The following is an 11,380-nucleotide window of genomic DNA, read 5'->3' as shown; positions in this document are numbered from 1 at the left end:
TTAAGAAGACAGAGATTCTCACCACTGGGCCAATTGTCAGCACCATGATAGAGAAGACATTGAAGTTGTTATCAATTTCAGCTTGCTCATCTCCATCATCAACACTCTTGGCACAAGCGATCAAAAAAATCAAAAGATTAATTGCTCTAGGGAAAGCTACTGTCAGGAATCTCTCAAAAGTGATGAAGAGCAACAATGTCAGTCTGGAGACTAAGATGCACCTGATTCAGGCCATTGAACTGCACAATAACTTGCTACACATCAGAGAGCTGGAAAATGACCAAAGATGACAGAAGAAGGATGCCTTTGAGTTTTGGTGTTGGAGAAGAATATTTTTAGAGCTCATTCATACTTTGAGATTTATTGAAAACCCCTGGATTATCTCCAAAATCAGTCAGAATAGCACCTGTTACTCTCAATATCCAGGGCCTTTTATTTCTCATTCTGGTTTTGATTTGTATCTCTCTTATTTCCAGTGATTTGGAGCATTTCCTCATGTCTGTTGGCCATTTGAATATCTTCCTCTGTGAAAATTCTTTATGTGTCTTTTGCCCATTTTGTAATTGGGTTATTGGTCTTTTTCTTCTGAAGGTCCTGTAGGATTGTGTAAACTTTTGCTATGAGACCATCGTTTGAGATGGTATTGCCAAATGTTTGCTCCCAGTCAGTAGATTTTCTTTTCACCCTGTTGGAAAAAGTTTTTGATGAGCACAGAGATTTAATCTTTAGAAGGTCTCATTCATCAATTTTATCCTCTTCAGATTGTGTATTTCTGGCTGTATGTCACAGTCCTTTTATACCATAGACTAGGCCTTCAAAGATTGGTGTCAATTGCCTCTTATGAGCTTTATGATTATGAGCTTTATTCTGAGGTCTCTGATCCACAAGAAGCTAAAACTTTTCATTCAGACTAAACATCCAGTGATGGGCTTTGTCCTCATCTCTATCTTCCTGGCCACTGTTGCAGGTAAAGAACTCCTTCAGAACTTCCAAGGAGTCCTTCTTGTTCTCATGTATGTATTTATTTGGTCATAGATATTTCCCCCCTGTGCTCTCTATTGAGACTAACAGAAGGATCTAGATGATAGCCACACTTTCTATACTAATTATTGCTATTGCCATTTAACCTTACATTGTCTTGCTCTCCATCAGCACTTCATCTCATGATACAATCGATATATATGAGGATGTTACTCATATTCAGGGGTCACCTTAAGAGAAGCTGAGTCCTATGGTTGAGAGGATAGCCATGCAGAGATTATTTCCTATGATGGAAGTCAGAAGAATCTCTGTCCTTCAGCCCTCCTACCAGAACATCCTGTCAGGCCCTTGTAGCAGGACCCATTGGAAAACAAGGATCAGAAAGGCCTTTGATATAGGCTGTGCACAGTGAACCTCCTAAGGGCAGAGAACAAAGGATAAAATGGTGAATATAAGGACACTCCAATTATATGAAGAATTTCAAGGATGTTTTGTAAGTCGAGAAGGAAACTATTACAAAGCAACAAAGAGAATTTCCCAGACCAGAGCTATGAATCTTATTGCTTCTTGAAAAGAAATGGTTTGTAGTTGTTGCTGTTGTTGTTGTTGTTGTTGTTGTTGTTGTGTGCTATCCAGTTGTAACTGACTCATAGCTGACCCTCCAGCAGGTTTTTTATAGGCTGCAATCACTCAGGAGGAGACCAGAATCTTTCTGCCGTGGAATAGCTGATGAATTGAACTGCCCACCCTTGGTTTAGCAGCACAACTTCCTGCCTACTAGTCTAGCAGAGCTTTCTGTTTTGTGTACTTCTCCAGGGGAAAAGCGAATTTTAAAAATGTCATAACCATCTTAGATTTCTGTTAAGTAGTTCACCAAAACTGCAGTGCTTATTCTTAGCTGTTCCTCAACAACACATAGTTGTTAGGTGGCATCGAGTCGAGTACAACTCATAGCAACTCATAGAACAAAAGATCTGAGCCTCGTCCTGTCCATCCTCACACTTCCTGACACACTATGGCAATTACCATGTCAGTTCTCTTTGCCAAGGATCTTCCTCTCCTTTGCTGACCCTTCATCCTTCCAAGCATCTGATCCCTTTCCAAGGACTAGCCCCTCCTAGCAATATGCCTGAAGCATGAGAGGTGAAGTCTCATCATCCTTGCCTCCAAAGAGCACTCTGGCTGCAACCTCTCCAAGACATTCTTTTGGCTGTTCATGGGATGCTCAGTGCTCTTCTCCAACACCAGAGCTCAAAAGCATCAATTCTTCTTTTGTCATCCATATTCATTGTCCAGCTCTCAGCTACATAGCAAGTGGTCAGACACCATTTATCTGATTCAGACACACCTTAGTCCTCAAACAGATATTACTTCCCAGTAATTTGAATAGAGCCCTAACTGCAGACTTTCACAGTGCAGTGTCTCTTTATTTCCTCATTGTTGTACCAAGCCTTAATTGTGGTTCCAAGTAAGATATCATTGCTGATGTCAGATGAATCCTGGTTAAAAGTAAAGAATAGCAGAAAAATGCCTATCCAAGCTTTATTGACTGTGCAAAAGTCATAGCAAGTTGTGGGTGACATTGAAAAGAATGGTAGTCCCAGAGCACTTAATTGTGTTCATGCAAAACCTATACCTGGAAGGAGGCTCTTGTGCGAACAAAGCAAGGGAACAATGCATGGTTTCAAATTAAGAAGGAAGAGTTTCTGGGTTGTATTCTCCCTCCATACCTATTATATCTGTATAGTGAGCAAATTATTTGAGAAGCTGGACTCTATGAAGAAGAATGTGGCATCAGGAACAGAGGGAGACGCATCAGTGACCTGCATTATGCAGATGACACAACACATACTTGGGCTTGTTTTAATTCATCACATTTATTAAATAATTTTGTTAACTAATCTACATTACATTTAACAATTTGATATAAAAATAAATAGTTTGGATAAAATAATTTAAAGTAAAACTATTTTAGAGCCCTTAGGGCTTACAGAAAGAATCTTAAAAGATCCGTATTCATCATCTGAAGACTAAGAATAATAGTTACAAAAGACATAGCAAACCACGCATCCAAAAATAAATTATAAAATTTAAATATTTAAATAAATAGAAAGCCAGATACATTTTAACTGAGAGACACTATTAAGCCAGTGTTGAGATCATGCGTTGACAAAACTCAATCCAGTTGATCAGGAACCTGTCAACTGTTTCTGTGTTATCATCATCACACTGGAATGCTGTTTCCGATCCCTATAAATGAAAGAAATGAGAGGGTGGACATCTTTTCTCTAGTTCATGTAGTTTATATAGAAGTATTCTCAATTAAATCCATATTTTGACGCATGTAGACCATTCACATTTTCTTGAAATGATGGACAAAATTAGATGTTATGATCTTAAGTTATCATAACATACAATCTAAGATTTTCTACATTTGTTAATTCTTCTGATCTCAGCGAACACAAGGGTTTGTTTTTTTCTGAATTGTCTGCAAGTGAACATTTTAAGTTAAAACAGTTTTAGATAAATATTTTCTTAAATACTATGTGAAAAATAAAGCTATTTGACCTCTTCTATGTATCTATCTAGGTAGATCTATGTAGATATGCATGCATGTACGTATGTATGCATTTTTATCAATATAGGTTGTAAGTTTGCACTGAAATTTATGTCTATTTCCTCTTTTCTAAACAATGAGTCTTATGTATTATACATTAGTTAATCTTTTGATAATTTCCCTAAATAGGATAGTACTTCCCAAGCGTAAATAAGGACAAGCTTCTGTTTGGGGAAAGTCTTCTGTAAAGAGCATTTTCATGACCATTCATTGCAACCTACATCCTATTTCTGTGTCACTACCAGTGTATTTCCCAGTTTCTACAAGTCTGAACATTATAAAGTTTATTCTAAAGAAAAAAGAATTTATTCTTCTAATATTAATATTGGGAAATTAAACTCTGTGTTGAAAAGAGCTATTTCAACTCTTCTTGGAGCTGACACATTTATTTTTCTGTATAGTGAGCTATAAAAAAAGGACTTTTAAAAAGAAATCCTAACTCAGGAACACAAAATACACATCATAGGGTAACGTTAAATAGATGGTTTTAATGTCATGTACTCTCTTATACATTATTATTATTTAAAGATTCTCATCTCTAGGAGTTTTTTTTTTTTAAGCTTGACTTTTTTACAAAGCATTTTTCTGATTTTCACAAACCCATCTTAAGATTTTGAGTGGGTTTCTAATGTTGACCTAGAATTACAGAGTAGATATATTGACATAGTTGTCAATTGATCTCAATGGCTAAAGAGGTTATTAAATGGAAAGAAACATTACCGTGAAATATCAGCTCTTAATTTGGAAACAGGTAAGAAACTTAGTTAGGCTGTTATTGTGTACCATCTAGTCAGAACCAACCCATAGCTGACCTTCCAGAGTGTTTAGAGGCAGTTAATTGCATAGGAGGAGATTGCCCATCCTTCTCCTGCTAGTTAATTTAATAATATTAAGTAATATTAATACTAATTTAATATAATTAAAATTATTAATTAATATTAATTTGATATAATTAAAATTATGCTGCTTATTTAAAATAGTTATTAATGCATGGATTTTGTTAATAGAACAGTGAGATGAGAAAAGAACCAGGAATCTCATTCAAATTGCTTCAGTCTGCTATTCATTTGCTTCAATACCAAAGGCACGGCACCAGGTGCTCTGCAAGGCAAGGATAGGCAATCACCTCCTGTGTGATTCTCTGCCCCTGAAAACCTGCTGGAGAGTCAGCTGGGTCGGTCCAGACTCCATGACACACAACAACAACAACGCCCTGAAAAGGTAGAGTTGCCTCTAAAGAGCATTATTTATCTAGTTTATTGTCATTTTAATTACTGCCATTCTTTGAAACCAAACACTTAGTACTGCTTCCACCAAATGATAGGGAAATGTTATTTTAAAGATTTTTAATATTGGCTATTCTGGTAAGTGTATTGAAGGAATTGAAAAATTGATAAAATCTGTCAGCCTTTTGTGAAATTTAATTTGGTTATTTCTCCCACTCCCAGTTGTGCCTTAATCTGAGTGATTGAATGTGGCTGAGGAGAAGCAGAGGTGGGCTGAGGCCTGTCCTTGAGTGGAAGGTAGGAGTTAGCAAGACAGGAGTTGAGCTTTTTCTTTGAGTGGAAGATAGGAAAAGGCCTTTTAACTCAAACTTTCCAGCTCTATGTGTATCAACTAACATTCAAAATACTTCCTGCTCACAGTGAACTTAAGATGTTGATCAATCAAATCTCATCAGTACTTCACAAAATACCATAATGTTACCACATACAGTGTTTTATTTATTTGATTTCCAGGAAAGCAAATAAAGTAATACTCACCTTTAGCTCCAGAGCAGTTACATTGATATTGCTGATTAATTCTCTGTTTTTTTCTTTGTCTAGAGCTACGTTTAGAATACGCTCCAAAGATGTAAGTTCTTCTACTAGGCATTGAAGATGTTTCTTTTCTGTAATCTAGAGGGAGATTTAAAAAAAAAAAAATACTCGCCATTTTATTTTTGCCTTAAAATAATGGTCAGAATAAGAAATCAATTTAAAAAAAAAAAAATACTCGCCATTTTATTTTTGCCTTAAAATAATGGTCAGAATAAGAAATCAATTTCAATTTATCTAATTACGAGTGGCAGTATTTTGTTTTCACCTCATTCTCCTTGTTTCAGCATTGTTATAAAGATGAACCAAAATGGTAAGTACTGGAAAACTCAACTAATCATGACAAGCATTAACTGCTGGTTAATAACTCATGTCATTAATTTCAGCTTCATGAATTTGACTTTGAAAAAAATTAGTGTGCAAATTGCAGGTATAAGCTGATTGCTCCTCCAGTCTGCGTGGCAGTCGTTGGAATCTGAGAAGTCAGCGTGTTCTGAAAGTTGGGTGGGGGGGGCTCTGGTGGCGTTGTTTACAGGGAGGTGGGCTGCTAAGCCAAAGATCATGCCTCCATCCTGGTTTAAATCCACCTGCACCCTCCGCCCAGGCTATCTTACAGCCTCGAAAACCCAGTGGTCTGCTCTGACTCAGTTCTGACTCCGTGGCAATGAAGTGAGAATTACAGGACAGACCCTGATGACAGAAGAGCTCTTGGATGCCATCTGTCACAGCCCCAAGATTTGACAGATAAGGTCATCATAATGTTAATGAGTAGCCTGAAGCAAGTCATATATAGTTTAAGCTTTTGTGCAAATCTTTACTTTTCTGCAATTACTAAGATACATTAGTTGCCCAAACTAAACAAAATGTTACAATATTTTAAGTTTTGTGGGGGACAGGGTGTTTGGTTTTTTTATCAGTACCAAAACCACATTGCTACCACATTGCTGTCGAATTGAACTGCCCCATAACCTCTCCAAGCCTGGGAATCTGTACAGAAGCAGACAGCAACTTCTATCTCCCCAAGTAGGCAGGTGTTGGATTCAAACTGACCACCTTTTATTTAGAAGCCATGTGCTTAATCACTGCACCACCAGGGATCTTTTAAAGGGTGGGTTGTTTTTTTTTTCTAATTGCTGTTGTTTTGCTACCATTGAGTGGGAACCTAACCTACTCCTAACTGACCCTCAGCAGGTTTTCAAGAGGCAGGAAATCTAATGGGAGAAGAGTGCTCATTCTTCTCCCACAAAGTAGCTGGTGGATTAGAAGAGGTCTCCTAATTAGACACTGCAGGTATATGGTACAGTAAAATGCTGGGCTACTGGTTGAAAGACTGGTCGTTTAAAACCATTCAAAGGCTCCTTAAAAGATAGGGCTAAGTAATCTGCTTTTCAAGATCAAAGTTTGGAAAACCCTAGGGAGTTCTACTCTGAACGCATAGGGATATCATGAGCCCAACAGGTGTGACAGCAACTAATACACAAATACCTATACACACACACATATATGTGTGGCCTGGTAGTACAGTCCATAGGGAGGTATACTGATGACCAGAAGACAGTGCCTAACTGGTACTTTGAAAGTAGTGGGAGAAAGATAGGCAATATCTTCCCTGAAGGGGAGCGAGCGAGCGAGAGAAAGTGACTCTGTGTGTGTGTGTGTGTGTGTGTGTGTGTGTGTGTGTGTGTGTGTGTATAATAAGGAGTTGCATTGCCAGCCCAAAGGCAGGTGGTTTGAATATAGCTTCTCTTTGAGAGAAAAATAGGCACGCTCCTCCTGTGTGATTTACAGCCTCTGAAAATCACTGGATGGTCAGCTATGGCTTAGTTTCAACTTGACAATGAGATATGTATTATATATGAATAGAAAGAGAGAGAGAATGGCCTGATGGCTCTATGTCCAAAGTATTTGTCTGTTAACACAAAGGTCAGCAGTTCAAACCCACCAGCAACTCCGTAAGACATACCTAGGTTCATACTCTTGGAAAGTCTATGGAGCAGCCCTCCTCTACTCCATAGGGTTGATGTGAGTTGGACTCAACCCGGTGATAATATTTTATACTTGAGTTTTAAACTTCTTTCTCTTTAATAAGCTCATTTAAGCCTCATGATTACCCTTTCTGGTAGGTGCTACAACATAGCTACAACTATTTTACATATGAGGAAATGAAATCTCAGAATTTAGGTGTCTTTCTCCAGGCTATATTAGTCATAGAAACGTTCCTGGTAGTTGTGCTGGAATGAAATTTCCTTTACTGAATTAGCATAGCATCCAAAGCATAGAGTTAAATGCTTTTGTGGCTTTCTAAAAATCTTTTGTAAACATGAATTGGTGAAAATGAGCAAATAAGTGAACTTTATCACATTACTTTTGTTTTCAAATAGAATTTGAGTTGTCATTTAGAAACTGTTAGATTTCAAAGAATTGCTTTTCACCTTGATTATACACATCATCTCTTATCTCTCTAACAATCTTTAGAGTAAAAAGTAAAACTAAACAACACATCTCTTGACATTTACATCTACTGCCCCTGCAAAGTACTACTATAGCTCCAGGGCTTACATTTTTGTTATGAGCAACATAGAGTTATTTCCTAAGAAAATAGAATCTAGTGTTTTCTTTGCTGCTGGAGTTAAGAGTTTGTGGTTCTAGATAAACTAAAGAAACTAGCTTTTAACTTGTCATTATTAAAAAAAAATAACATCATTTTCTTGAATTAATAGATGTGGATCAAGAAGAGACTTGCATCTATATCCCCTTCCATTATTCTCCTTTCCCCCCCCCCCCCCCCCCCCCAAGGCTTAGAGTCATCCTAGGACAAACTTTCCAGCACCAAAAGTTTGCTCTAGTCTTATTGACTGATTTAACTATGAGGAAACTTTAAATTCGTGCTGTAGCTCCATGAACTTAGATTATTTATGCTTATTCATAAGCCATCTTAAGTCTTCCAGTTTGCTGGCATAAAAGATGTCCAAGTCTAAAATTTTCTTTTCAATTCCTCGGTAAGAATTTGTCTCAGCTTCTCTTAATAATAACTAAAGCTTATATGATGTTTGCTTTGAGCCAGGGAGGGCTCTGAGTGTTTACATTTACTTGTGTACCCTCAAAAAACTATAGATAGTAGATGGCAATTAGCTTTCACATAAAAACTAAGAAACTGAGTCCCAAAGGGATCTCAGAGGGAGGATTTCTGTTCAGAGACCCCGAGGCTCCAGAGTTTGAAGGCTGTGAGTTACTGTATACTATATGGTCTCTCAAAGCTACACTCTTTCCTAAAACAAAGAATGTTTCAAAGCAGTATTTTTGAAAATCAATTTTGACATTTTGCCTAGCATAATAAGAAAACTCTGCCTAGAATTTAGCATTTTAAATAAAACAGTAAATTAATATAGTATTTCTTTAAATTGTCTCAGCAATAAAGAAAGAATATTTTAATTATCTTTACTTCCCAACTTCCCCCAACACAAAACACATACAAGTACATTTAAAAAGATAAAACACATGATACTGAAAAAACAGGCACTCAAGTTAGTAATTTCTTTAAAATGAGCTAATAGTGATGTAATTAGTGGTCAAGCTTTCAGATTGCTTTAAGTTTTAAAAGATACATTGAATATAGAAAATTGTTCTTACCTGCTTAGGTGTATATAATAGAAATCTGGACATCAGCGTGCAGTTAAGAAGCGTGCAATTCTGAGAAAGCATAACACATTATTACTAAAAAACAAACCCGTAGTAGAAACACCCAGTGTAATTATTTTAGTTAGCAAGGGAATATACTTACTTTAACTCTATTTGCAGCTGACCTTAAGTCCAGCAGTAATTGTTCTAGTTGCTGCATTTCCTTTGTAGAGTTTGAAGGAGGTGCACTGTGTGTAATGAGTGCAAGAGTTAGTGCAATGCAAGACAAGAATTGTATCTTGTACATTGTTGCAGGAGTTGAGGTTGCTGTGAGTAGTGACGAGAGAGGTTTATAAGAAGCTCTTGAAAAAGAGAGGCAATTTATACTGTTAATTCTGGAAAAAAAATACTATGGGGGTGTCAAGCAAAATGTTTTACATATTACACATACTTTCAAAGACTCTACCTGTGTGGCAAAAATCATTACCTTTATTTTTCCTCTTCTGATGACTCTTTGGAATTTCTATAAACTGACTGAATGGATGTAGGTGAAATCCCTCCTAGTTGCGTTAGCCCACACTTAGGTGGCAGTTCTAATTCATACAACGAACGCCTTCTGTATGAAACAAATTTTCCTTCTCTTTCATTAAGAGGGTGGGGATACTAAAGTGGCTCATGAAAATTTTCTCTTTGTCATAAAACATGCTGAATATGTGGAGCAATGTGTTGTGGTGGACAGGAACAAGACTAAATAGATGAAAAGAATAAACTTTTAGATTTTGTTGATTAAACAGGAAGAATATTGGTTTCCTGTTTTAGGATGGTTTTACCTTTCTATCTGCACGATGACTTAGCTAATGCATACAGCGTGATAAATGACTTCTTAGACAATCAGCTAGAAAAGAAATAATAAAATTAGAATATATAAAATGCTCATTGAATTTGAGGGACTGTTTTCATTTGAATGTGTTTTATCTATCTGCTAAATCCCTTGATGCCTCGTATGCTTTTCTGAAAGAATATAGATAGCATTTAACAAATAAAATAGAACCTATTTCTAAGAATTTGACAGCATACCTTGATATGTACAGTATATAAACAAATCCATAAAGATGTAGTATTTATATTTTCACATTCTAAATAAATCAGGATCTATCCTCTATGGTCCCCGTCACACTATGACATAAAGAGCTGTTGTTGTTTTTGTTGTTGTTGTATACCGTGAAGTCAGGACCAATCAGAGCTGGCCCTCCAGTGCCTTTTCAGAGGCAGTAAATCACATGGGGGTTGATTGTCCGTCTTCTCCCAGCCTCCCATGGAGCAGCTGGCAGAGTGAAAGTGCCTGTCTTTGGGCTGACAGCACCATTCCTTACAGGTAGGCAGCCAGAGTGGCCTTATGTATCTACATAAAGAGTTGTTATTAAGTGCCGTCCAGTCGTAGGCAATTCATAGCGAGCAACTCGTAGCGACCATATGAATGAAAGTCCTCAACACTTGTGTGTCTCTCATCCTCTCTCCAGGTTCATAGGATTTCTGGAGACAAGCTATTACAGAAGTGAATGCCACTCCTGCTTCCAAGCTTGTTTTAATCGGGAGCTCCACCAAACACTGAGGCCGCGTCCAGCTGACACTGAGAATCACAAGACACTTGCCCTCAGCCTGCAGGCGCGGCCAGACATTTCAGTGTTTTACCATTCTGGCATGTCCAAATGCTAGCGAACTCTGGGCCAGAGACCCCCAATTCATCTGGCAAGTCCACTCTGCTGACACCCACTTGGGGCAAAAAGAAAGCCAAAAGTGTCCCAAGGGGCACATACTTGTCTCTCTTCAATACACAAGAGGCTGCATCCAGATAAAATACAGATATAAAATCAGATTAACTTTTTTTCAGTCAGTTAACTAGACAGAATACTTAGAATTTATGTTCACACTTGCCTTGTTGGTGGAATACACTGACTGAAAGATGGCCTATGCATATACTTCCAACTTAACCTGGGGAGAACAGGTTAAGTTCCTCCCTTTTTAAAAATCATATTTACCTTTTGTCTAGCATTCAAATGTATGTTTATTTAGAACCTTCAGAGCTTTCAGGTATATGGAAAGGGAAAAATAAGACATTGTGCCAGCATACAGTCCAGTTTGAGCCATTTAACAAAAGGCGCATTGCCATGGGAAAGTCTGCTGTTAGGGACCTCTCCAAAGTACTGAAGAGCAATGGTGTCTCTCTGGAGTCTAAGGTACATCTGATACAGGCCAAGGTCTTTGCAATAACTTGTTATGCATCAGAGAGTTGGACAATGACCAAGAAGGATAGAAGGAGAATTGATGCCTTTGAGCTGTGGTGCTG

General features: G+C 37.5%; 1 protein-coding gene across 1 annotated transcript; it reads right to left on the bottom strand.

Annotated features, from left to right (window-relative positions):
- Positions 1 to 3,123: 3,123 nt before the first annotated feature.
- Positions 3,124 to 9,340, bottom strand: IL2 (interleukin 2). Its single transcript, XM_006881128.1, has 3 exons — positions 9,197 to 9,340; positions 5,362 to 5,496; positions 3,124 to 3,231 (listed from the first exon to the last, which is right to left on the bottom strand). Exons 1-3 carry the CDS (start codon positions 9,338 to 9,340, stop codon positions 3,124 to 3,126), a joined length of 387 nt encoding a protein of 128 aa, XP_006881190.1.
- Positions 9,341 to 11,380: the final 2,040 nt, after the last annotated feature.

Source organism: Elephantulus edwardii, unplaced genomic scaffold (assembly GCF_000299155.1).
Source record: "Elephantulus edwardii isolate Elephantulus edwardi_28Jun2011 unplaced genomic scaffold, EleEdw1.0 scaffold00012, whole genome shotgun sequence".
Lineage (NCBI taxonomy): Eukaryota > Metazoa > Chordata > Mammalia > Macroscelidea > Macroscelididae > Elephantulus > Elephantulus edwardii.
Note: the sequence above shows the minus strand (reverse complement) of the source record. Positions and strands in the feature narration are given on the sequence as shown.

What these genes read in the sequence shown, in the direction of transcription:
- IL2 (XM_006881128.1), bottom strand. Translation starts at nt 9,340, where the DNA reads ATGTACAAGATACAATTCTTGTCTTGCATTGCACTAACTCTTGCACTC. An exon ending in CAGCTGCAAATAGAGTTAAA is followed by an intron (nt 5,497 to 9,196) that starts GTAAGTATATTC and finishes ATCTCCCTCTAG; the next exon opens with ATTACAGAAAAGAAACATCT. An exon ending in TAACTGCTCTGGAGCTAAAG is followed by an intron (nt 3,232 to 5,361) that starts GTGAGTATTACT and finishes TTTCATTTATAG; the next exon opens with GGATCGGAAACAGCATTCCA.